We start from the raw sequence: 26246 nt of genomic DNA, 5'->3' as shown, positions 1-26246 counted from the left end.
TATGGTTTAATATTCCTACTTCAGTATTCCTACTTCTTGATCCAAGAAACAAAATAAAACCTTTTATATTGCCCTTTGAAATATATAAAAAGTGAGGAAATTTGGAAATTTTATGCAATGATTTTGTATATTTTTGTAGTTATTTAGTTCTTAGTAGTTCTTGTGGTTTTTTTCTGTTGGTGGAAAATTTCCAAATTTCTCATATGCTCTTGTTCATTTGAATAGAAATCAAAGAAAGAATATACAAGGAGACATTTATCTATTTGAACCTCCAGGCTCCATCTTATCATTAGCTAGGTAAGCAGTATTCTGTGCCCTTTCATATGCACATCTTACACATATAATATGCTAAGTTTGATTGCTGCATGGTTACTAATATTGATTTTCTATTTCTTTCAGCATTGGAGGAGCAAGTGATGGACTAAGCATAAAATTGAAGCACAAAATTTGCGATCGTAGAGTTACAAGTGCAAGCTGATAAAATTACACATACACTCACAGAGACAGAGAAAGAGAGAGAGAGATATATAAATAGATAGAGAAGCATTGGTGGTGGTTTGTCCCCCATTAATGTAAGTTGCTTCTCTGTACAACATAGAAAATATTTTGCAAACTAATTTCGCTTTAATGTAACGAACTTATCTGAAAACCTTTAGTTGTGCTGTATTGAATGAGTTTTACAATTGTTGATAATTTCCATGATGGATTATTTTAGAGATGATAAGTCATCCTTTATAAATTGCTCAATTTTGAACCTTAGTCATTATGCGCTGTGCTTATAATATTGTGTTATTTGGTGTGACAGAAATGTTTGTGTTGCATGGTTAGAATGTGAAATGTGAAATTAAAACTATTGTGAAGTTGTGTTTTTGTTTGAATTTAATGGGAGGTTTGAATGTGAAACCATAATATATCTATAGGTTATCCTTAGGAAGCAATGTATAATGTACACTACTAATGTATAATGTATTATGTGCTGGTTCGAAAAGATTCTTTAGCCATTTTCATTATATTATTGCACAAATCCCATTAGGTGTATGTTATTTAGGTTCTGGAAAATTTTCCACCCGGAGGAAAATATTTCCTCTTTTTTTCCTCCTGGAGGAAATTTTTTTACTCTTGGCGGAAAACATTTTCCTCAAGGAGGAAAACTGGAGGAAAAATTTTCCTCCAGGCGGAAACCTTTTCCTCCAGGCTTTCCTCGTGTCGGAAAAAATGTTTCCTCCATCTGTTATGCTTTGTTGTATTTGATTTGCAGATAAATAGATTCAGATTACCAACGAAGGTTTTGGGACTCGGAGATATCGAGGGCAAAGGTTAATTGTAGATCGAACTTCTGGAAAGCCGTGTCGGATATTAAGTTCAAGCTGACTCCAGCACAAATAAAGAAGTTTGAGGATAGCTGTTTTGGCCACTTTTTAAAGGCCAACGAGATACAATTTAGTGGTCACATCGTCAACAGCATGCTGTATAGGCAGTGTGTTTGTGACGACAAGGATTCTATGGTATTCAATTTTGGAGGGCGTGGTGCTAGATTTACACAGAGAGACTTCACCATAATTACAGGTCTACGGTTTGGTTACGAACCCAATAGGCGAGTTAACATCTCTACTCGTATTAGTGACACGTATTTTGGTGGAAAGCGAAATGTCACTAACTGGAGATAACCGAAGCTTTCATGACTGTACAGTGTCAAGACGATGATGAAGCCGACGATGATAGATTGAAGTTGGCTTTACTATATTTACTAGAGACAGTTCTTCTAGGCAAAGAAAGCATGGCCACCGCACCTCATAATCACTTGGAGATGGTGGACGATTTAGAGTACTTCAATAACTATCCATGGGGTACTTTATCATATACTACCACCATTAGATCGTTGAAAAGTGCTTTTAAGCATAGAGAGTCCATGGCTTTAAACAAGTCAAAGAGTTATAGTCTTTGTGGGTTTCCTTTGGCTTTCATGGTAAGTTTGTTACACTATTATTTAAAGTTTGTTACACTTGTATTTATGGTGTGTATTTCTTTACTTATTCATTATTAATTAATTGTTTGACAGATTTGGGGTTTTGAGACAATTCCTTCGTTGGGTCAAGCATTCGGAAAGAAGTTGCCGGACATGGCATTCCCTCGAATTCTTAATTGGCATATTTCACAATTGCCAAGATTTTAGAAGGACACTGAACTCTTCGATCATCGTGATGTAAGTATATGAGTTCTTCCACTTATATGTACAAATATATATATTTATATATATATATATATAAATATACATTCCAACATAGTAATATTATTTATACACTTTTGTAGTATTTGTACGAATATTAGTATTACTTACTAATCACTTGAGGATAATCCCTTTTGTCTTTTGCAGTATCCCGTTCATGGCTTAATGAATGTGACTGAATTTGAGCATGCATATATCGGCAACTTGGCATGGGATGTACGTCATGACAATACTCCATATAATGTTGCACCTGCTGTTCGAGACAAGCCACCACAGGCAAGTCATGATGAAAAAGATGAAGGTCTTCCACTTACAAGAAGTGGAATAAGTAAGAAACGGAAAGAGGCGTCTAGGAAAATTATGGGAAAAGGAGGGAGGCGACGAATGGGACATAAGCCGACAGACCAGCCTTCTTCATCGACTGCAGGAGTTGTTGCTCATGTTCATGTTGAACCATCGACTCCATCCCAACCTCCAACGACTCCATCCCATGATGAGGTTTGAATAAATTGTATGAATGTTTATCTTTTTTATTATTGCAAGTATTAATAATTATTATTTCTTTTAGGTACCTTTGAGAGAGAGATTAACAATCCTTGAAGGCGAAGTGGCTAGTGTACGGCAAGACGTTAAGGATTTAAGAATCGTCATGCTTAGAGAGTTTGTAAGTTTGGACACCAAGCTTGATAAGTTAATGAAGTACCAAGAAGTGGGAGTTAGTGCTGACGGGTTGGGAGATGGGATGGACGTGGACGTTGAAGGGGATGAAAATAAAGTAGAGTTTGGTCCCGATGCGACCCCCATTGATAGACAGTCACATCCATATGTTGTAGACGATGCAGGACCAAGTGTTACGATTATCGAGAAAGTGTCTCCATCAAAGTTTCCTGCCGGGAGACGTGCAAGAAAGGTAGCAGCTACTAAGCAAAGTATAGATATTGGGAGGAGGGATAGGAAGGCGGCAGCAGCTATTACAACTCCTTATAGTGTTGGAGGCTTGCGGAAAAACTACAGCGCACTTTACTCGGTGCATCTTCTACTTTGAAGTTTGACCCATACAAACCAGTACCCACCCGACTTGTAAAATTTTTTGACCAATTTATGAAGTCTGGTTGGGCAGCAAAGGTTGATATGGACATTTTGACTGCGGGTAAGGACTTTTTCCAGTTGCTTATAACTAGTGAGAAGTGGCTGAATCACGATGTAAGTATTTTTCAATCAAGATTTTTATTTTATAATTTGATAAATTCCATAGATAGTTGTTCAACTGCATGGATGTAATTTAAAATTAACTCGTCTTTCAATGCAGCATATGGAAGTCCTGCCTTACTTATTTCATGTACGTGCCAATCGATTTCCTGATATTTTTTATCCTAGTTTTGAGGTGATAGATGGAGGATTTTGTGTAAGTAACGGCCAGGTGTCCTATATGTGGCTATTGTGATTTTGGATAACTAATAAATTATTTTGTTGTAGGTATACATTGAGCAATGTTATGGAAAGTTCCTCGCCAATCCATCTAAGTTCCAATTCTCATACGCAATGCAAGAATATGTGCTCGAGATTCGAATGAAGGAGTCCAAGCCATGGAAATACGTAAATCATGTAAAATATACATGTCCAAATTGTGTAATGTTAACTATTCATTTATTCATGTGCCTTCCTTTATTTGTTGTGCTAACTGAAATCCTGTGATGTATTGACAGTTGTTGATTCCACTAAACAAGCGCAACATACATTGGGTGATAGGGCATGTGGACTTGAAAGAGCATCGTATGACTGTATATGACTCAGATAAAGCTGGTAACCGAAACAAGGGACAAATTTATTTCCAGAAATTATGCATAATGTTACCGTATTTACTGCGGTCTGCATCCTTTTATGAGCAGCGGCCAGATCTTGTAGACTGCGTTGATGAGTTTACATGTGAATTGGCATAAAATACCCCTCAGCAAAGTAACGGGTAAAACCCCTTAATACTTACATGTTTGTTGAATAAATATTAACTATTGAATATGGTTCTAATAATACTATTATATGTTATAATAATTGTTTGTTTTTGTAGTGGTGACTGTGGCATGTTTACACTCAAGACCATCGAATTTTTACATGCTAGATTACCAATGACATTCACACAAGATGACATGGAGTTCTTTAGGAAGAAGTATGCATACGAGGCTTACAACAAAGAACTAAGCATATGAGCTGCGTGGTGATGCATTTTTCTTTCCTTTTGTCATGTTTATAGATGCATATTATTTATTATATTTGACTTTTAATTGTAAATATAATGGTGGCTTATAATGTTCATTTAACAAAGATAACAATGTGGTATTGATGTAAAGATAAGTAATTGACCTTATAGGAAATGTGCCATGTTTATTTATTAGAATTCGTTATGCACAAACGCCTTAAGAGCTCAATTGCAAATCTTAAAAAATTTTCCGCTTGTCAGAAAATATTTCCTATAGGCGGAAAAATTTTCCTCCAGTCGGAAATCCCATATGAAGAAAAATTGAAGCCTCTGGATAAATTTCCGCCAGGTGGAAAATTTTTCCTCCAAGCGGAAATAGTTTTCCTTCTGTTGGAAAAAATTTCCTCCAAGCGGAAATTGTTAAATAATTTTTACTCCTATTAGAAACTAATTTCCTCCACTTGGAAAATCAATTTCTAATAGATTATATAAGTTAATAGTAGGGTAAAAAAAATTGGGAGTGGAGACAAATATTATATAAGATGAAGATGGAATTAACAAAAAATGTAGTGACATTTAAAATCAATAACCATTTTAAATAAAAGAAAAAATGATATATGTTTGTTTTTCTTTTCAAAATCATTTGGACATTTCATAAAATGATATGTAAACTAAAGATTGAAAATCAATTCCAGAAAGCCTATTTTCATTTGGAATTAAATTCAAAAAAAAAAAAAAGATTGCTAATAAATCTTCCACCGTGGAGTAGAAAATATTATATCCAATATATGAAATAATTATCAAAACATATTAAACCATAACACTAAATTAAAACTTTCTAATTCAAAGCATAAAACAATGGATTCATACATCTCTGCCTATAATGTCCAACACCACTGCATCGGCTATATCTATGTCCAATAACATCTTCATCTTCGGATGGTATGCGTTGCATCCTCGGTCTACCGGCTCGCCTATGTGTCCATCTTGGTGGAAGAACAATGCAACTTGCCACGTCATCCGGGACATGCCACTGTTTTTCATCTAACAAAGGATAAATGGACTTAGCATAAGCAGCACGATATGCATCCGCGGTGTAGTAATGAGAACACATGCCATAAGGAGCAATTTTTCGGTCTCTGCAAGCGGCAATACAATGATCACAAGGATATTGATCAAGATCGAAGACTTTGCATGAGCATGTTTTTGATTGGAGATTAACTGTACCCCTCAAACTCCCACCTTCCACAAGAAATTCATGCATATTAATGGCTTTCACACGTAGTCCGATGGACTCCAAATTTCGTAGTTTGAGTTGCTCTTCCATATGGTCAATCACAGGCTTTGTCAACTTTGAACCTGCAGTACGTCGCTCATAAAACCACCTTTGCAGTAAATCCCGTATGTGCTCTATTAATGCTACTATTGGCATCTTTCTAGCATCTAGTAGAACGCCATTCAAGCTTTCTGCAATATTGGTGGTCATGATAGTGTACCTTCTACATGGACAAAGAGAACATGTCCACCTTGTAGGGTCACATGATCGAATGTACTGGGTAGCCCTACTATTTTTTGCCTCAATTTGCCCCATATAAAACTCAAACTCTTCAACCAAATATGCACTAGCTGCGAGCATGAAACATTGTATTATTGATTCATCTTTCGCATGTCCATTTTCTTTAATATTTCTGCTTATATGGTACGTGCACAACGCATGGTATGCATTGGGAAAAACTTTGCGTAATGCCCTTTCAATAGCGGAGTGTCTATCACTCACAAACACCAAATCCAGAAAATCTCCGATGGCATCCTTGAGGTTTTGGAAAAACCATGTATATGCTTGCTCATTCTCTCCATCTTTAATGCCGAAAGCCAAAGGATATATTTGCTTATTGCCATCCATGCCCGATGCAATATACATGTACCCTTTGTATTTCCCTTTCAATGTAGTTGCATCAACAGCCAACACGGATCTTATGTGGGATTTAAATCCCCTAATGCTTGCTCCAGTCGCCATAAAGAAATATACAAAATTGTTATTATTGTCTGTTTTGATATGTGTAATAGTCCCAGGGTTCTTCGACACTGACTCATAGCAGTAGGCAGGTAACTTAGCAAAATTCTCCTCTGGAGATCCCCTAACACTGTTAAGTGCATACTCTTTACCTCTCCATGCTTTGTTGTAGCTTATATTCACCCCATATTTCTGCAAAAAATCATGTTGAATTTCTTTGGGTTTGTAAACACGTGCAATACCTTCATATTTAGATTTGATACATTGCCCGATAACCCAGCTACTGGCCTGCTTATGTTCTCGATGCACGATATCTAACGAGCAACTGTGTACATTATCAAAAATTCTCACAACAAATATTTCTCCATTTTTAAATGTGGTTGCATGTAGTCGCCATTTACAAGTATTTTCCAAGCATACAACCTCATACCGTTGTGTAGTTGACCGTGTCACCTTGAACTCCTTATTTTCTCGCATGCAATAGATACTCAGTTTATTCTGTAGGTCACGTTTGTTGCGAAATAATTGTCCAACTACTATGCTCTCACAGCAAGTGAACTTTGACGAAAATATGGCCATAGAAGCACTTCTGTTGCTCGATAATATGTGGTCACTTGTAGCACGATGAACCCTAACATCATCAACTCCTTCATTGTTCATTTCAGGATGCATATCATTATCATTATCCGGCAACTCATGATCAAAATCTACATCATTATGATCAACATCATCCCCTGCTGCATTGTAATTCTCATCATGATCAATATGATGCAACTGCTCATACTCCTCATCGTTAGGAAACCGTTCAGCATAGTCACCTCCAACATCAACTCCTTCGTGGATGTTAAATGATGTCCAGGCCCCACGAACATCAACTTGATCTCTAAATTGAGTTTCTTGAACCATAATTTCCTGAGATGTAGCCTGAATAGGTTCAGTATCGGAAGCTTATGGTAGACGAGCGCCAATTGGAGGACAAGAAAAAGAATGAAGATTACTCCCACTATCCGAAGCAAATGCTATTTGATGAATATTTCTACATACATGTTCAACTTTCGAAATCACCTCAACATACAATGGAGGCCGCATCATTGTCATCCCTCTATTCCTCACTTCTTGAAGAAAGCATTTCACATCCCTATCACATCGTATTTCTGTAGGATCCAATTTTTCTGTACATCGTCCATATATCCATTTTAGCTTTAGCAAATATTCATTTCGATCTATCTCAATAGAATTGAAAATCTCATCCTCTAACTCTGATTTTGTGCATTTCTTGCCGACGGAAACCATTATATTTTTACCCTTTCGATATTCCCAATTACCACTATCATTTTGTACCAATGTTCCATTGTATAAAACCGCAATTACAATGTCATCATCTTCCATTTTACTATAAAATTAAATGAATAACGTTAAACTAAATCAATAAATATATAAAATTTTGAATAATACCAAACAAACATATTAACTGTATTAAAAAAGTTGATTCTTTTTTTTTTTTAGGCCAAATATAGCTTTTTCCTACTGGCGGAAAATTGGCGGAAAACTGGCAGAAAAATGGAGAAAAATTGGCGGAAAACTGGCGGGAAAAATGGCGGAAAATGGTGGAAAATTGGCGAAAAATTGGCGAAAATTTTGCGAAAACTGACAAACTAGAGGAAATTGGCGGAAGTTCATCTTTTTCGCCAAATTTTCTCTGTTTTTCACAATTTTTTAGTTTTACATAAAATTTCTCCCATTTTCAAACCATATGCCACCTAAGTATCTTTAAAATTACATATAACAGCTCATAAATTAATTTCTTGCATGCCCATATTAAATAAAAAGCTTAAAAAACCCTAAACTAATAAAAAATACAAGAAAAAAGAGAAAGAGAAAAAACAAAAAAACACATATTTCCTTACTTTCATCTAATAAGAAAAAAGATAAAATTTGTACCTGAGTTTAGTTTGAGATATGAGAAAATACAAAAAAATAAGAGTGAGAGGCGATGAGATGCAAAGAGTGACCTTAGAGAAACCTCACGAACAGCTGTGTAGAAACCCCACGAACGGCTGTGTAGAGGAAGAAAGGAAAGAGTAAAAAAAAATCTTTTGCATAATTTTCAATTTTATCAAGGGTATTTTTGTCCCAAGGTGGCTAGTTTTAAAAAAAAAAAAAGTTTTGCTATTTTTCTATAATGGAGTTGTAAGGTGACTATTTATCGAAAAAACCCTTTTTATATTTTAGTTGCATATCCATGATCCATCTGGGCTAACTATGTCATGTCAGTGTCGAATATTTTTACAAAACCAAATTGTAAGATTTTACTAGGCATATATTACTCCTTGAAATGAATAACCAAAACTTTCATCCAACTGTCTCAAACTACCATATCATGTTGTCTTCTCTAGGTACCTCCTCTAACTGCTTTCCAGGTGCTAACCTTAACTGCATGATTAATTTTTTATTTTATTTGTTGCTAATATTAAGCTTGCATTCATCATTATCATCACTATTTTTGGATTAAGCAAGAGTGATACACTGTAATATTCTTAATTGTATGAAAATTATCTTCATTAAATAATTATATATGAAAACAATATTCGAACAATCTACTGGTCATATTATTTGAGAGGAATATTCATATTTTTTAATTGAAACTCATTATAAGATTAGAAGCTAAATATGCTATAATCAGGTTCATTCAACCAAATCTCGCGGTTATCAGCACTAGCGGACCCACGTTGGACTTGGATTACCTCATAGTGACAAAAATCTTACGGATGATAAGCTTCTTTTAATAACTACAAGGGCCATTCATTCAATTGTAAGTAAAATATATATATTTTATAATGAAAACATTCACAATCTTATAATGACAAAAAATTAACTTTTTTAAAATCTTCATCCTCGATGTAAATATTTTATTTGACTAGATTTTATTCCTAAATTATGGTTTTGAGTATGTTATTTTATTATGGTTGTTCCTTTTTGTTTTTGATAATTCAGGCAGTAAAGTAATTCATCATGATATAACGCTCTAAATGGTAAAATTGAAGTAATTTAATTTTAGCCTTAGGATCCGTTTAGATAATAATAAAGTTAGTGAAAAGCTATTTTTTTTGAAAAAAATATTATTTTTGTTTTATTTTGATATTTACTTTGAGGTGAGAAAGTGTGAACCCAAAAAATTAGATTCTCACTTATATAAGAGCATCTCCAATGGTTATTTTTATTTAAGTCTATGTGCAATGAATTTTAGAAAGTGTTAATGCTTATGTGGCATTCTCATCATTGAATGAATAATGTTTCCTAGCAATATCTCTCCAATGGATTCTGCATAAAATATTATAAAATGTTGATGTATCATATATATTTTATTTTAAAATTATATTTAATTAAAAGTAAACCTAATTAAAATACAATAAATTGAAAAACACTATTGATGAAAGTAAACAATACAAACAGAACTTTTTCTATCCTTACGTTTCTACAGGTGTGGATTTTATCTATATTTTCTATTATTTTATGATTATTTGTAAATTTTTTTTTCCCTGCCCTTTTATACAACGAGAATGGAGATTTCTTGAATCTTAAATTTAATAAATCTATAATTAACTTTAAAAAATATATATATATATATATATTTATATATGATTTTATGAACCATTGAAGGTCTTTGACGATTATGGTAGTCATTCTATTTGTAATCTTAGTAGTTATTGTCCACTAACAGGGAAGGCTGTCCTTGTCCTCTGCAAATTGGCACTACGGCAGATATAACTTGCGTTTTAATTTATTTCTGTGGTCTTAAATGTAAATGCATGGAAATTTGGGGCTTGTGGGATTCAATACTTTTAGGCAATTAAATTATTATAAGAATGCAGTCATGTTACTAGTGATGTATAATGTGAGTCACAGCACTCATCAAAAGTGTTTTACTTGCCACTGATAGGGCACCTGTTTGATTTTAAAACTATCAATATGGTTTATTCTATAGCATTCTACATTAATCATCTTTATGGAATAGTTTGGTAGAAAATTATGTGGTAGTGTTGGTTGACTTTCACAGGAAACAATTGTATATGGTAGATTTTTCCCATGTCATTATTAGGAGGTATTGCTTTACCATTTTTCAGGTTTATGTATAAATGGGTTGGGTAGAAGGTCCGAGGAAATTTAGTTGACAAGAATTTCCCTTCCTTCCCTGCCTTCCCCCGCTTACTTAATTATGTGCTTTGACAATAGGTGGTGGTCATTGTTGAATCATTGGACATAAGGAAAATATATTGAAGATGCTAGTTTTTAGGAAAATACTCTGTTGCCAAGCTAATATGATTAAGCTCTATATTTTTTTTTTGGTAGACATTAATATGAATAAGCTTAGTTCCACTGGAAATGCTAAATAGATATAAGGATTTTCACATATCTTAGAATTGTGAAAGCTAAAATGGACAAGGAAAGTAGAGAAAATGTAGGAATAGCAGTGACCATTTATTGCTAATTTCTTGCAGTGCTTTGTTTACATTGGAACCAATTCATTTTGGAATGAACCAGATTTTTGCCTAAAACACACCATGAATAGGCTCACAAACTCGTATTTACATGTATGTTTTAAACTCATGAAAAGGTTTTCTAAGATTCATTCGTATTAAGAAACCAACACATCATCTACCAAAAGAGTCCAAGCAAAGTAAGTGCTTTTTTAAAAAAAAAAAACTTAAATTTAAGTTTTACTGTTGCCAGAATTCATGCGTAGTCAGGTTTTGCCCTTGTTGAGTTGCTACAGAATTGTCCTGATTTCAGTTCTCAAAGCTGCTTATTTTATTTATACTAGATCATAATTTCACCAAACTTATTTTACAAGAACTTCACCATGACTAGTATCGATATGTAAATAATAGGGAGGAATTCTTTTCCCATTTTTCGTTTTGTGTTTTAGCACTTTTTTGACTGGCTTCAAATATAACATACAGTACTTTCTCATTTTGTTTTCATGTACTTTCTTTGAATAATAAGTATTTCATAAACATGGTTAATTGGGAAAAAAATAATAACCAAATCAATGTCTTTGACATTAAGTATTTCATAACCAAATCAAAACTTGATGAAGACATTAATTGGGAAAAAGTGTCCCACAGCTTGGCATGGAACACATACAAATGGTTTTAAAAGAGTTCCTACTCTAATTTTAGAGATTATGGTTTCACAAAATTTATGGATCTGGCATGCATTTTTTGGCATGGTTGGTACGAATAACGATATTACTGTTTTGGATAGATCTCCATTATTTGATGATCTTATTAAAGATATTGCACCACCTTGCAATTTTGTATTACAAGGCCATCGCTATAATATGGGATATTATCTTTCTAATGGAATTTATCCACAATATGCAACTCTAATTCAAACTATTTCTGAACCATCTTCTATCAAGGAAAAATTATTTGCCAGATACCAGGAAGCTGTTAGAAAGGATGTGGAACGAGCATTTGGAGTATTGCAAAGTAGATGGAAAATTGTCAAAGGTCCAGCACGTATCTGGAATGCAAGGGACCTTGGAAAGATAATGAAGACATGCATTATCTTGCACAACATGATCATTGAGAGTGAGCATGGTCAAGGCATCAATCCTGAAAGTTGGCAACCTCATGGAGATGAAAGGGTTGAAGATATTCATCTAGAGCATGATTATACTTTTCTTGTTTCAACGATGATTAATCGAATGAAGCAAGTTCAAGACAAAAGAGTGCACAAAAATTTAAAGATCGACCTTATCATCACTTGTGGGATTTATATAGGGCTCAAGAAGCTATTTGATATTTAGGTTAAGCTCAAGCTTTCAGATAACAATAGTAATATTTCATGTGGTGATATGTCTTTAGTAAATTCTGGAGTTCAAGTGTAATTTTGATACCTTAGCTTTCTATCAATTTGAATACTTTTTTACATATTTCTCCTTTAAAATAATTTATATCTTTTAAAAGATAATTGCAATTTATTTTCCTCTTTATAATGTTTTGAAGTCTCTCTATTATTTTATGCTTTCAATTAAAGAATTTGAAAATGCTTATGTTATTGATATTTAACGAACTTAGAGTGATTTTAGCTTTCAAAAATTAAATAGTAGATAACATAGGCATACACATGCAATATATATACATATATATATATATATATATATATATATATAATTATTTGGTATAAATTAAATGGCGGTAGTATAAAAAGGATGATTTAATCTGATCTTAATAGTAAAAACATGAATATGATGCATAAACTTCACTCATTAAAAATTTAATTTGGAACTACTAGAACATATTTACCAAACAGTTTAAGTGAACATTGAAAAGTAAGTTTTTTGAACATTGACAAAGAAACCTTAAACCATGGATGTTAAGCCACCATGAGATAGAATGGGAACGATATGAAACAACAAATAACCTACAAGTTCTACGAAAACTTTGTCAAAGATTTCTAACAACTGCAACTTCTAAAATTCCATAAGAAAGATGGAGAACATCAAAATAGGAATGCAAAACATTTTAAATATACGTGTATTATCCTTATAGATTATACACGATCCCTTCATAACATTTCCTTCCGTTAGCCTTTTCCATCCTCAATATAGATCATTTACCATTTATAGCTCCATTCCATCCAGCTTCAAGTCCATTTTACTTTATCCTTGAGAACAAAAAAAATAACCAAGTTAAATCCTTAGGAAGATAATGTATTACATATATAAGTTCTAATTTCTATATTATAATTTACTAATTTAATAAAAAAAGTCAATAATATATGACAAAATTTTACAAAATTTATAGTTAAATTACATGAAAGTAACTGATTATAATCATTCATATATGAGAGAAAATTAAATTTATTATGTAAAACCGGATATCCTAGATCGAAACTACTACAAGTCTTCAAAGAACAAAGAACGTATATATATATATATATATATATATAACCTTATACACGATGTTCTTTAAAAGTATCTTTAGTTGCAAAACAAAAAAAGAACATTTCATACAACCCAGCTATATATAAAAAAAAAAAAAAAAAAACATGCAGACACATGAAAATGGAAACCAAAAATATACATAATATCAATAAATGAAGATCAATTTATCATCAAGCTAGCATGAAACTCTCAAACATAATTAATTAAATTAGTAGAACAACATAATACTATGATACTAGAATTGACCACCATTAAATTGCACATAAAAAAATGGCATTAGATATTAACAAATAGTACCACTTACAAAAAAAAAAGCCCAGCCAATCATTTTGCAAAAAGCCCATCATTTTCCCATTCTTTTAATATTTGAGCTTAATACATCTCATATGTCTTTTGCAATGCTGGTGAAAGTTTGTTGAGATCTTGATTTATAATAAGATTTTGTTGTTCTCTCTTTTGAGCTTTCTCCTTTAATTCTTGATCTTTTATCTTTATTTTTTGAGCTTCTTCCTTAATTTTCTGAGCTTTCTCCTTTATTTTTATTTCCTCTTTCATCATTTGTTCTCGTAATTCAAGTTCTTTTTTATCTTTTTCTCTTTTCAACTCCAGCTCTTCTCGATGAACATCAATTTGTTTTTCTAGAGACTGTAATTTATTTAATGCATAAACCACACCCTTTTCTTCATTAAACCTCCTTTTTTTCTCTTTACAACCTTTCCTTCCTTATGGATGTACAACCCCATCATAATTAGTACCTTCAGCTACACTAGTATCCATGACATAACCATTTTCTTCATTAGAAATAGACCCTTGTGTTGCTTTTAACAGAGGTGGATTGTCAATACCATTATATGATTTTTGTTTCCTCGATTCATTTGTCTTGGTAAGTCCCTTTGAATACCATTTTGGATTCTTTATCATAATCTCCCAACAATGATCATAATTGAAAGATTTACCATCATTAGATTCTCATACAGTCGCATTGCTTCTCTCTTCTACAGAAATAATAATAATAATAATCAAGAATAAATATGCTAAATATATAACATTAAAATGCTTAAAAGCATAAAAATGGAAAGAAGGATTTACCATATCTTCTGGGGTTGTTCCACTTTGTGGATTTCTTTCCAATCTCTCATATAGTCCATGAAATTTGTTCACTGCACCTTGTATTTTTACCCAACGACATTGTAAGCTATTGGTGTTTCGAACACTGCTATATTCCACCCCCATATTGTCCTTCCAAGTAAGTAAAATACGATCCCACATTGCTGTATTTTTTGGGCTACTACCAATATCAGAATCAACAGAGATGTAAAGCCATGCCTTTGTCAATGCAACATCTTCAGCTTTAGTCCAATTTTTATTAGAAACAGAACTTTGAGAGTTAGACTTTTGGGTGGCCTTGCTCTTATGTTTGGATTCTTTGGTTGCATTAGCATTCCGAGTGTCAAATGGGATTGTAGGAGCATTCAATAAACCCTGGTAGGTGAATCCAGATCCAAATTGTTGGCTAACATGAGAAGAATATGAAGCATTCATTGAATTAAAAAGATAGCTGGGATGAAATGAGAAGTGAGAAAATTGGTTTGAAAATTGAGCTGTGGTAGCTTGTGGCATAGAATTATGTATAAGGAGTTGAGAAGAGTTATTGACATGTTGAGTATTTAGTGAGCTGCTCATGTTTATGCCTTCATTATCATTGGAAAGTTGTTGAGAGCATGGGAGGTTATTTGAATATTGTGAATCCATAGAAAGAGTATATATATGCCTACACAAATAACCTCAAAATAATTATATCGAAAGTATAAAATCAATGCACAAAATTAGTTATGTGCTTGATATAATATATATATATATATATATATGGTAGAAAAGAAGAACCACTAATATATTAAAATATTACCATTGAGAATGATACTTTCTAGAAAAACATGTCACGTATACATATATAACTTATGCAGGGCCAAGATATCAAACAACGTTATTGGTCGTACAAAATTTTGAGAACAGAAGCGAAGTGGTAGTGACATATTAGTTTTAGATAAATTGTAATATCCAATAGAAAATTTAACAATATTTGACCAACCTGACCCACATATTATGGGTCAAATATAACATTTCCTATACCATATGCATAATCAATACATGGTTGAACTACAAATGTTAAAATCTTGTTTCTCTGCTCTCGAGTGTTCCTAATCAATACGTGGCTGAACTATAAATTTAAAAAAAAAAAAATTGGATTGAAGTTTTCAGCATATACATCAATCCATATAGAAGTACATAATAAGTTAAAATGTATTATATTAAAGCATTTTTTTTTTGGTTTGAATCTTCAGCAGCACTTTATTATTGAAATTTTAAGCAAAATGCCCATGCCATTGAACAGCTCAAATACAATGACATATTCACTTCCTCAATTGTCCACCATTTTGTTCCAACAATTCCTCATGTTCTTCATAAATTCCACAGGCACATATTCCAAAAAGTAGGAGAAAGCTTACAGCTATATGTACTAATTTGTAATGAAACAACTAGGGGAAAAAAATAAATTAAGAAGCCAGAAACAGTAAACAATTAGACACTCAAAATCCGGATTAATTGCTTTTGTTTTCTAAGAATTAAAGTATTCTGTCAATTTACCTTATGGTTGTTCCCCTTGGATATTGGTTTTGACCCACTTCACTACCAATGGGTCATCTAAATGTAAGCTAGTGGGATCTGGTGTCTTCTTCAAGTCATCCAATGAAGGATTGATTAGTTTTTCCTACATAACAATACAAGTAATCATTTTAATACAAATGTTAAAAAATGCACAGATTCGCCAAACAAAAAGAGAAGAAATAAAGAAAAAAGTGCACCATTTATAGAATATCAAACATATTATATATAAGGTTTGAGGGACAACTAATGAAAACATATTATATATAAGGTTTGGGGGACAGCTAATGAGGTCATAAGATCTAAATACAATATGGATGTCTTGGAACGAAATTTTTTTTTTTTTCTCTTTTCCATTTTCTCTCTTGCCAAACATCACATTCAAGACCCAATTACATATCACCACCACAAACTTAAGACACTTTCCTTAAAATCTTTTCATGTTTATTACTTTGTTAAAAGGGAACCAACGGTTTTCTCTGGTAAGTAAGTAAGAGAAAAGTAGTTGCCACTTAAAAGTAAATAGAAAGTAAGTCTGGCTTTCTTTATCTATGGCGAACTTTAAATCTTGTAATTTTGCTTTAAATCAATATACAAAGTTATGAAAGGTGAACTACCATGCATACATATATTATAGTCGGCTATCATCCATAAATTCCACTAATAATTTTGAAACAAAAGAGTAAAAAAGGAAGGAAGCCTTATTCCTAGAACAAAAGCAGCAGCAGAGATTACCAATATATGGTTTTTTTCAAGTTTTTCTATTGTTTTAAGATCTGCAACCAAAAAAAAAAAGAAAAAATAAAAAACCAGATAAAGTGTTAAAATTTAAATCGTAAGCATAATTATAACAAAATTCCCAGAAACATCATCTTTGTCTTATATACCTCTTTTTCTTATGCTTTGCTTAAAAAAAAAAAAAATTGCTTCTCTGTTTTTTGTTTGTAATGGCTCTGCTGCAATTTTTTAATAAAGTTAGAGAGTGTGAGAGGTGAAGGAAATTTGACTTACCCCTTTGTGAAAATTTGATCCAAAACAACCATAAACACAAATCCAATCAAGCTTTAATCACCCATGGCACAGTGAGAAGGATCCAACCCAAGTTTCAAAGGCAAGCGAGTTAGTGAAGGAAGGGAAGAGGGAAGGCAAAGTTGATGATAACGTTCTCTGTGAAAAATTGGGATTTTGTTGAACAAAATAAAAATAAATAAAAAAACGGAGGAATTAAAAGCAACGAAGAAGAAGATTAAAAAATTAGCGCAAAAGGAAAAATAATAAAACAAAAGCCCGCCGTGCATAGTTATTTTTTAACAAAAAAATAAATCAATAAAAATGCTGACTCATCCTGTCTAACATAACTTCTAGATGTAGACAGTGTCCTTCACAGTGTCTATTTCTCTAGTTGCCATATCAGCTTAACAAAATTAATCCACAGAACCATTGGAGAATACTTTTTAAAAACACTATCTATTTATTTGATGTGGCTAAATAGAAAGAATCAATATATAGAACTATTGGAAATGCTCTAATAAACTATATGAGAAAATTATTTTTATTTATAAATGTGTTATTTTAAAAACTTCAAAAAATAATATTAATATATTTCTAGAATACAAATTTATCTTTAATTGTTCATATTATATTATATTAAATTTAATTATTTATTATTTTATTACTTAACAAATATAACAAAAAAAAATCAATTTTTAAAAAATTATATTTCGGAAATCAATTTGGTAGTAAACTTTAACACGTTTTAAACAAAATCTTTGTTTTTCGTTTATTTCTTGAAATTGTTGGTGATTTGAAATCCTATACTCCCCCTTTCCGACTTGCAAGTTCGCTCTCCAATTCTATGAATTCCAAATTTATTTTAAAAATGCACCGTTTGTTTTGGCTTTTCATCATGAGTTCCGTGATTCCTTGGGTTATGTATAAAGGTTCATGAAAATTAAGGCTTTATGTGTTTGTTTTCTTCTCCAACCATAAACATAAACAAACAACGTCATACACATTAATATATATATATATATATATAACATTACCAAGGTCAATAAAAGATAAAAAACGCTACTGGTGCTTCAACTAATACGTGCAAAGCACAGTAGATATTATATATATATATATATATATTCATTACAAAAAGGATCTGTGCACTACATAGAGTTAATAATCAATCATAAAAATTATTTTTATTTATTTATTTTTACGTCGTTTTCATAAATTTTGATGTATATATTTGAATAGCACTTAACAATTTTATAAAAATAATTTATGGTTGGATGTTCTTGCTATGGAATGGAGAGGTCCTCTCCATACTAAATCTGCCCCCCCCCCCCTCTCTCTCTCTCTCTCTCTCTCTCTTTATATATATATATATATATATATAATTTTGCTACATCGAATATTTATCTTTTCTATAATGTAGACACCTAATACCAAGTAATATGCTACTATTATTCAACCATGATAATGCATCAATAATTAAAAATTAACTTTTTCAATAACAATAATAATAATAGCAACAACTAGATACATATATATGAGTCAACGTTCGAATTTAGGATTTGTAGTATACTCCCAACACTCTTTCTCTGTACTATCATAAATTAGGAGCCATATATATCAGAGCCAAGATTCAAACTAAAGATCTATCGGTTATGAGTTCACTAGGCTTTCTTTGCGCTACTCTGATTTCTTATAATTAAAAAAAAAAATGTATTTATAAATATATGAGGAAAAAAATATGTCTAAATTAGAAGCCCTAATTTCTTATAATTACAATATATATATATATATATATATTCTATTATGTGAGGAAAAAAATAGAGCTAAATTATAAGTTAAATATATCGGAGATAAAATTCAAACTTAGGACCTGTGGGTTATGAGCCCACGATTTCTCTGTGATTTTATTATGGGGAATTTGGCCCAATACCCCCATAGGACCGAGCTTCATGAATTTTGCCCCCTCAATTCATTTCTTTTTTGATCTATCCCTCCAATCTTTTAAAATCCCAAAATACCTTTATGTGTTTTTTTTTTTTATATGTTTTTTTCTTTCCTTTCTTCGACTTTTCCCCTCCATCTCTTTATCCATAACCAGACCTTAGGAGCCCTCTGTTTCCTTTCATGAATCGGCCGGATTGTAAGCGTGGAGACTGCGCGTTTTGAAGGAGATGGTGAAGAGGCGACTCAGAGAGAAAACTGCAGGATTTTAGAGAGCCCTAGGAGCAGAAGCAACAGGTAGGCAACAGCTCTAATTTTGATTTTCTTTTAGTGGTGTTGGGAATTTTTTTTTTTTTGGGAAAAATTGTGAAAGTTGTGTTCTGGTTTTTTTTTTTTTTTAATAACGGTGGTGGTAGGCATTTCTTGCTGAGAGATATGTATGATGATATGATGCTGGATGGAGTACAGCCAACTAGGGATACATTCCATTCTGTCATCAGTTAGTGGAAAGGTGCTTTCATGTTTGTTATCCTGGACTTTCATTCTTTCTGGAATTTTCCGTTTGGTTGATTTTGTTTTGTTGCAGGTGGATAAGCAAAATGCTCATTTCTTTGGTGTTACGATCAACGAGCAACAAGCCGAGTGTGGTATTGTAGAAAGAGTTACTTCAAATGCACAAGGCAAATTTAAGGTATGTATATTTCATATTTTTGCATTTAAATTGTTTATATACCATGTTTGATGACTATGAACTCTCTCTCTCTCTCTCTCTCTCTCTCTCTCTCTCTGCATCTGCATTTTCTTTTGTGTTGCTGGTGTGACATTAAATTTATAATCTAATTGCTTTATTTTCCAGTTACTTTATTTCGAGCAAGATGTGAATAGCGGTTATGGTTTGGCCCTACAGGTACCATATCTTCTTTCCTATTGTGTCTCCAATCCATTTTCCATTTTATAGTGCATATGGTTTTTGCATTCTGAAAGCTATCATGGTTGTTTAAAAAATTTGAAGCATAGATGGAGTCAACAGTGCCAATGATCATATACAATTGGTAGAAATGTTTTGTAATAATCTTGTCATGTTAAACTTTCTGCTGTTATATCCTTCAATTTCTAAGTACTATGCGTCTCTAATTTATTTTCAAAGTATAAAATTGTGGCTGTGAAATTGTGATTTTGAATATCACACATGGGTAGAACTTAAAATTAGTAACCTACCTGTGAATGTGACAATGATGCTCAACTTCTCTTTTCAAGTGAATGTCATTGCATTGTTTCAAGTGGTCAAGTGGTATTAGTGTGGCATTTCAATGTATTTCTGTTCAGTCCTCTTACCTCATTCCCAAGGGCTTTCTTACTTGCAATTTGACTACAATCCTTTAAACAATTGACTTATATAATTGTACTATGATTTTATGTAGCATGCTTCTTTTTATTTTACTTTGGTTCAGCAAATCTTTACCTTTAGTCAATAATTTTGTCATATGGAAATGCTTTTTTCCCCCCACCCCTCATCAAGCCATCTAAATTTCAATATATATCATTGACACACAAAAATCATGATAGTCAATTGCCTATTTAATTAAAATTCATTTAGCAGAATCTCTTCCTATGCACATGCATTTGACATTAGTGTGGTCTCTTTACAGATGGATAATTGATCCTCCTCTGGATGTCAATGTACCATCAAAATGCACACCATGGCCTGATGCCCCTCCTGAACTCCTTACCAATGAAAATGTAGTGTTGGGCATCCAATAGCATGCTATAAAGCATCCTACAAAGACCCGCACATCTAGATCAAAGAGACGAAGCAAGAGAAAGCATGACACAAGAACGGTGGACACACAGGTTGCTTCAAAGCATTCTGAACAAATTTGAAAATCTTAGCACGAAGACGGCTAGAGATGCATGCTGCTGTGTGAATTTTAGGCATCATTCTTCAGCATCATAAAAAAATTTGAATTGCAAAGGCTTATTAGCACAGAGGCAGATGGCCTAACCTGGTATATGTGAAAAGAATCCTTCATGCTGGGCCAGTTGATAATAGGCATTGGAGTTTGAATTTTCACTTAATTTTTCACAAATTTTTTCTTTCTTTTATATATTTTTGTTTGGGATATCAGGATTCTGGTTCAGCATGCGGTATGCCAGCAAAGTCTTGCCGTGTCTGCTACCTTGTAGGACTTTGTATCCAATATGTTTCGAATCTTATACATAATCTTGGAACATAGGAATTATAGAGTTGTGTTCAGCTGGATTTTCGTAGAAAAAAAGATACCAAAATGTAATAAATAAAAAAGAAAAAAAAAAAAAAGGAAACTTCCATATTTGTGAAAGGATCCAATTTCTTCCATATTCAGATTTTGTTTTTAGTTTTTGTACTTGATTCTCATGTCAATATGATGTGTAAGGAAGGATGATAATTGTACTTAGGAGAAAAAATCCCAAAATTTAATAAAAGTGTATCAAAGTTTGCAAAAAATAAGCTAACTGTTCACCATCGGTAATTCCCGAGGAAATCGTCGGTAAACTACAAATACCCTCTGGAAAATTACCGACAGTTTCGTCGGTAATTCCCGAGGGTGTACAGTACGGAATATTTTGCCAATTTTTTCTACCCCACAAGGCCCCTAAGGTGTGTTGAATGAAAAAACATGCAAAACATGGATTCTATAATTGTACTAAGGAGAGAAAATCAAAAAATTTCATAAAAGTGTATCGAAGTTTGCAAAAAATAAGTACACTGTTCACCATCGGGAAATTACCGACGAAACTGTCAGGCAACTACAAATGCCCTCTGGAAAAATTACCGACAGTTTCGTCGGTACGTTCCCGAGGGTGTACAGTGCGTAATATTTTGCCAATTTTTTTTACCCCACAAGGCCCCTAAGGTGTGTTGAATGAAAAAACATGCAAAACATGGATTCTATAATTGTACTAAGGAGAGAAAATCAAAAAATTTCATAAACGTGTATCAAAGTTTGCAAAAAAATAAGCTAACTGTTCACCCTCGGGAGATTACCGGCGAAACTGTCGGGAAACTACAAATGCCCGCTGGAAAAATTACGGACGATTTCATCGGTAATTCCCGAGGGTCTACAAAGCATGATAATTCATCCGTAATAACCTCTGGAATATTTGATGTACTGTAAACCATCGGTAATTACCGACGAAACAATCGGTAATTTTCCAGATGGTTTTTTTTGGGATTACCGACGATTTCCTCGGGAATTACCGAGGGTGAACAATTGTTATTTTTTTTCAAAATTTGATATGCTTTTATGAAATTTTGAGATTTACTCTCCTTATCACAATTATAGAATCCAAATTTTGCATGTTTCTGCATTCAACACACCTTAGGGGCCTTGTGGGGTAAAAAAAATTGGCAAAAGATACGTACTGTACTCCATCGAGAAATTACCGACGAAACTGTCGGTAATTTTTCCAGAAGGCATTTGTGGTTTCCCGACAGTTTCGTCGGTAATTTCCCGAGGGTAAATAGTGTACATATTTTTTGCAAACTTTGATACACTTTTATGAAATTTTTTGATTTTCTCTCCTTAGTACAATTATAGAATCCATGTTTTGCATGTTTTTTCATTCAACACACCTTAAGGGGCTTGTGGGGTAAAAAAAAATTGGCAAAAGATGCTTACTGTACACCCTCGGGAAATTACCGACGAAACTGTCGGTACATTTTCCAGAGGGCATTTGTATTTTCCCGACAGTTTCGTCGGTAATTTCCCGAGGGTGAACAATATACTTATTTTTTGCAAACTTCGATACACTTTTATGAAATTTTGGGATTTTCTCTCCTTAGTACAATTATAGAATCCATGTTTTGCATGTTTTTTCATTCAACACACCTTAAGGGGCTTGTGCGGTAAAAAAAATTGGCAAAAGATGCTTACTGTACACCCTCGGGAAATTACCGATGAAACTGTCGGTACATTTTCCAGAGGGCATTTGTATTTTCCCGACAGTTTCGTCGGTAATTTCCCGAGGGTGAACAGTATACTTATTTTTTGCAAACTTCGATACACTTTTATAAAATTTTGGGATTTTCTCCCCTTAGTACAATTATAGAATCCATGTTTTGCATGTTTTTTCATTCAACACACCTTAGGGGCCTTGTGGGTTAAAAAAAATTGGCAAAAGATACATACTGTACTCCATCGGGAAATTACCGACGAAACTGTCGGTAATTTTTCCTGAAGGCATTTGTAGTTTCCCGATAGTTTCGTCGGTAATTTCCCGAGGGTGAATAGTGTACATATTTTTTGCAAACTTTGATACACTTTTATGAAATTTTTTGATTTTCTCTCCTTAGTACAATTATAGAATCCATGTTTTGCATGTTTTTTCATTCAACACACCTTAGGGGGCTTGTGGGGTAAAAACAATTGGCAAAATGTGCCGTACTGTACACCCTCGGGAAATTACCGACGAAACTGTCGGTACTTTTTCCAGAGGGCATTTGTATTTTCCCGACAGTTTCGTCGGTAATTTCCCGAGGGTGAACAGTATACTTATTTTTTGCAAACTTTGATACACTTTTATGAAATTTTGGGATTTTCTCTCCTTAGTACAATTATAGAATCCATGTTTTGCATGTTTTTTCATTCAACACACCTTAGGGGCCTTGTGGGGTAAAAAAAATTGGCAAAATGTGCCGTACTGTATACCCTCGGGAAATTACCGATGAAACTGTCGGTAATTATTCCTGAAGGAATTTAGTGGTTACCGACGATTTCCTCGGGAATTATCGAGGGTGAACAGTCATCAATTTTTTTGCAAAATTTGATATACTTTTATGAAATTTTGGGATTTTCTCTCCTTAGTACAATTTTAGAATCCCTATTTGCCATGTTTTTGCATTCAACACACATTATGGAACTTGTGGGGCCCAACAAATTGGTAAAACTTGATGGACTGTACACATTCGGAAATTACTGACGAAACCGTCGGTAATTTTTCCAGGGTTTATTTGTTGGTTACGAAAAAGCGTTTCTGTAATTACCGATGGTGAATCGGGAATTATCGATGCACCATCGATAATCATCTTTCCTTTAATTTTTACTACAACCGAGGGTTTTTTTTTATCTTTTATCTTTTTTCTTTTTTTTTTCAACGGTTGTCATTAGTAAAGATAGGTTCAGCATATTAAGATAACATTAGTATAACATTAGTATAGACCGTCATAACATTAAACATACGATCTACATTGAAAGTTTATTAAAGTACAAATCAACAGCATATTTTTTTCTAAAAAACATAATGTCTTGCGGACCAAATGAAAGGTTCTCCTCACTACTCATGTACTCAATAAATTTCAGAGCGTAGACGCCACAATCACCCCTGCAGAATAGCATTAATGATTAGCATTAATGAAAACCAACTACGTGTATCTTCACACGTAACCACAATAAAAAACAGCAGCAATACAAGTTGTTTAAAATGACAACACATTCATACCCATTATCTTGGCGGGGTGCATCTTTGATCATGGTCATCTTGAATGGATCTAAAGTGGGAGACACGTCTGGATTCTTCCCGTAATATCCCCCATCCCTCAATAGGTAAGGCAGCATATACGTAAGGCATTCCGCATTCTTCAACTCTCTATTCTGGACATATTTATTTCCCATATTTGGATCGTATAAATCAATATGCCGGGCCTTCAAGTCCACACATGCTGCCAACCAATGCGCGCCTCCATTGTTGACAGGGATGTACACCTGCAAATTAGAACATAACCTCATTATCCACAAAATGGGAAACTTAGTGAGAATTTTTTTCAATATATGTATGGACTTACATAATCACATATCTGCCACGACACGCTAGGTTTGGGTGACCTCCCACGCACATAGTTACAAAGGGTCGCATCACATGAATATGTGCTACGAGATGCGCTCCATATGGGATAACGCCCTTTGATGGATGACTGCCAAATAATGAAATATATACAATATAAAATATCATCAATATAACATTAAGCAACGCAGTAGCATCCCATCATCTTACCCAAAATAACACGTCTAATATGGCACAGGTGTTGGTGAACATCTTCTCATTATCAAACCGTCTTTTTCGTATGAAATACAAAATAGTGTCAATATGCTGCAAAACCACATTAAAGGAAATAAGTAACAAGTGCGAGGTGATAAATAAAACATCATTCCAAACATAGGACCACAATGATTTTGCATGAACATAAAACATATAACTTACATCGGAATTCAACCATCCTTCATCGGTCAGTAGCTCAGCAAAAAATTCCTTTCCCACAGTCATATAAGATGTACACACGGTTGCTTCCTTCGATGCCACCCTATACCACTCATCGAACGCCCTCTCCTTTGATGCATCAATAGATCGAGTAAGATTAAATTTGACTTTCTTTTTACACGGGTCGGTGTAAGGAGAGATGACGTGATGTGACTAGTGGTAAACTCGACCGAATCGGCTTGTATCACCAACGTTATGCTTCCGATCTTCCACCTCAATCTCAATTGATTGGTCATGATGTGGACTGTCAGCTGAAGCACCGATATCCCACCCGAAATGTAAAGGCCGATATGGCACCAAAGCCCAGGAATCCTCCACATAGGGTCCTCCAGGTACGATAGGCTCACGGTGTAGTACAATCATCATCCTCCTTCCTACCATTGGAACCGTCTATGGGTGCATCAAATTCTTCAGCTTGCTCTCCAACAGACGGTGCCACAGGGGATGATGGTCTAACCGAAGATGACGGTGAATGGCTATGCATATGATGCTCGGCCTACAAAACACAATGATTATTTTTGCAGTTCCCAAACTCTAACAACAAATAATTGCTGAATTACAATATGTAATTTAATAATGCTGAAGCACTAAAGTAAAGTATACTAAGTTGTCTAAATGATACCTGATGCTTTTGTTGGTCAATAACAGAACTAAGCATCTTCCTTAATGCTGCCATCTCTTTATTTAATTCATCAACTTTTGCCTCCAAGCAAGCAAGCTAATCAATATCAATATCCAAAACATAAGTCAACATATATTAGTACAACATATGAAATACAAATTTGCGTGCAAGTAACAATTGCATACCCTGAAATTAGAATCTGGAGGGCCACTAGAATGGTCCCCAGCTTTGGACGCATCTTTAGCGCTAACATCTTTAGCGCCAACTATTGGTGCTACAATTGGAGGTGACGTGTAGCGAACTTCATGTATGTCAACTGCTATTGTTCGC

At 33.6% G+C, this 26246-nt stretch overlaps 3 protein-coding genes and 1 long non-coding RNA gene across 5 annotated transcripts; 2 read left to right on the top strand and 2 right to left on the bottom strand.

Annotated features, from left to right (window-relative positions):
- The first annotated feature begins 11662 nt into the window (after positions 1 to 11662).
- Positions 11663 to 12247, top strand: LOC112489817 (uncharacterized). Its single transcript, XM_060818888.1, has one exon. It carries the CDS (start codon positions 11663 to 11665, stop codon positions 12245 to 12247), a length of 585 nt encoding a protein of 194 aa, XP_060674871.1.
- Positions 12248 to 12751: 504 nt separating this feature from the next.
- On the bottom strand, positions 12752 to 17343 carry LOC125422840 (uncharacterized). Of its 2 annotated transcripts, XR_009639726.1 has the most exons (5): positions 17063 to 17342; positions 16787 to 16827; positions 16034 to 16157; positions 14477 to 15158; positions 12760 to 13107 (listed from the first exon to the last, which is right to left on the bottom strand). XR_009639726.1 is itself a non-coding variant. In XM_060819159.1 (4 exons), the coding sequence occupies exons 3-4, from the start codon at positions 15137 to 15139 to the stop codon at positions 13087 to 13089; spliced, it is 684 nt and encodes a 227-aa protein (XP_060675142.1). In that variant the 5' UTR covers positions 15140 to 15158; positions 16034 to 16157; positions 17063 to 17343; the 3' UTR covers positions 12752 to 13086. The 2 variants fall into 2 exon arrangements, 1 of the variants encoding a protein (XP_060675142.1); XM_060819159.1 differs by lacking the exon at positions 16787 to 16827 and having other exon boundaries at positions 12752 to 13107; positions 17063 to 17343.
- A 2065-nt stretch (positions 17344 to 19408) lies between these two features.
- Positions 19409 to 21337, top strand: LOC107424679 (uncharacterized). The gene is made up of 4 exons (XR_007237723.2): positions 19409 to 19511; positions 19587 to 19691; positions 19857 to 19907; positions 20650 to 21337. It is a non-coding gene; the product is annotated as an uncharacterized LOC107424679 (long non-coding RNA).
- A 3064-nt stretch (positions 21338 to 24401) lies between these two features.
- LOC132804481 (uncharacterized) lies at positions 24402 to 25288 on the bottom strand. Its single transcript, XM_060818887.1, has 5 exons — positions 25238 to 25288; positions 25031 to 25126; positions 24822 to 24950; positions 24542 to 24741; positions 24402 to 24411 (listed from the first exon to the last, which is right to left on the bottom strand). Exons 2-5 carry the CDS (start codon positions 25070 to 25072, stop codon positions 24402 to 24404), a joined length of 381 nt encoding a protein of 126 aa, XP_060674870.1. The 5' UTR covers positions 25073 to 25126; positions 25238 to 25288.
- Positions 25289 to 26246: the final 958 nt, after the last annotated feature.

This window comes from Ziziphus jujuba, chromosome 7, assembly GCF_031755915.1.
Source record: "Ziziphus jujuba cultivar Dongzao chromosome 7, ASM3175591v1".
Lineage (NCBI taxonomy): Eukaryota > Viridiplantae > Streptophyta > Magnoliopsida > Rosales > Rhamnaceae > Ziziphus > Ziziphus jujuba.
Note: the sequence above shows the minus strand (reverse complement) of the source record. Positions and strands in the feature narration are given on the sequence as shown.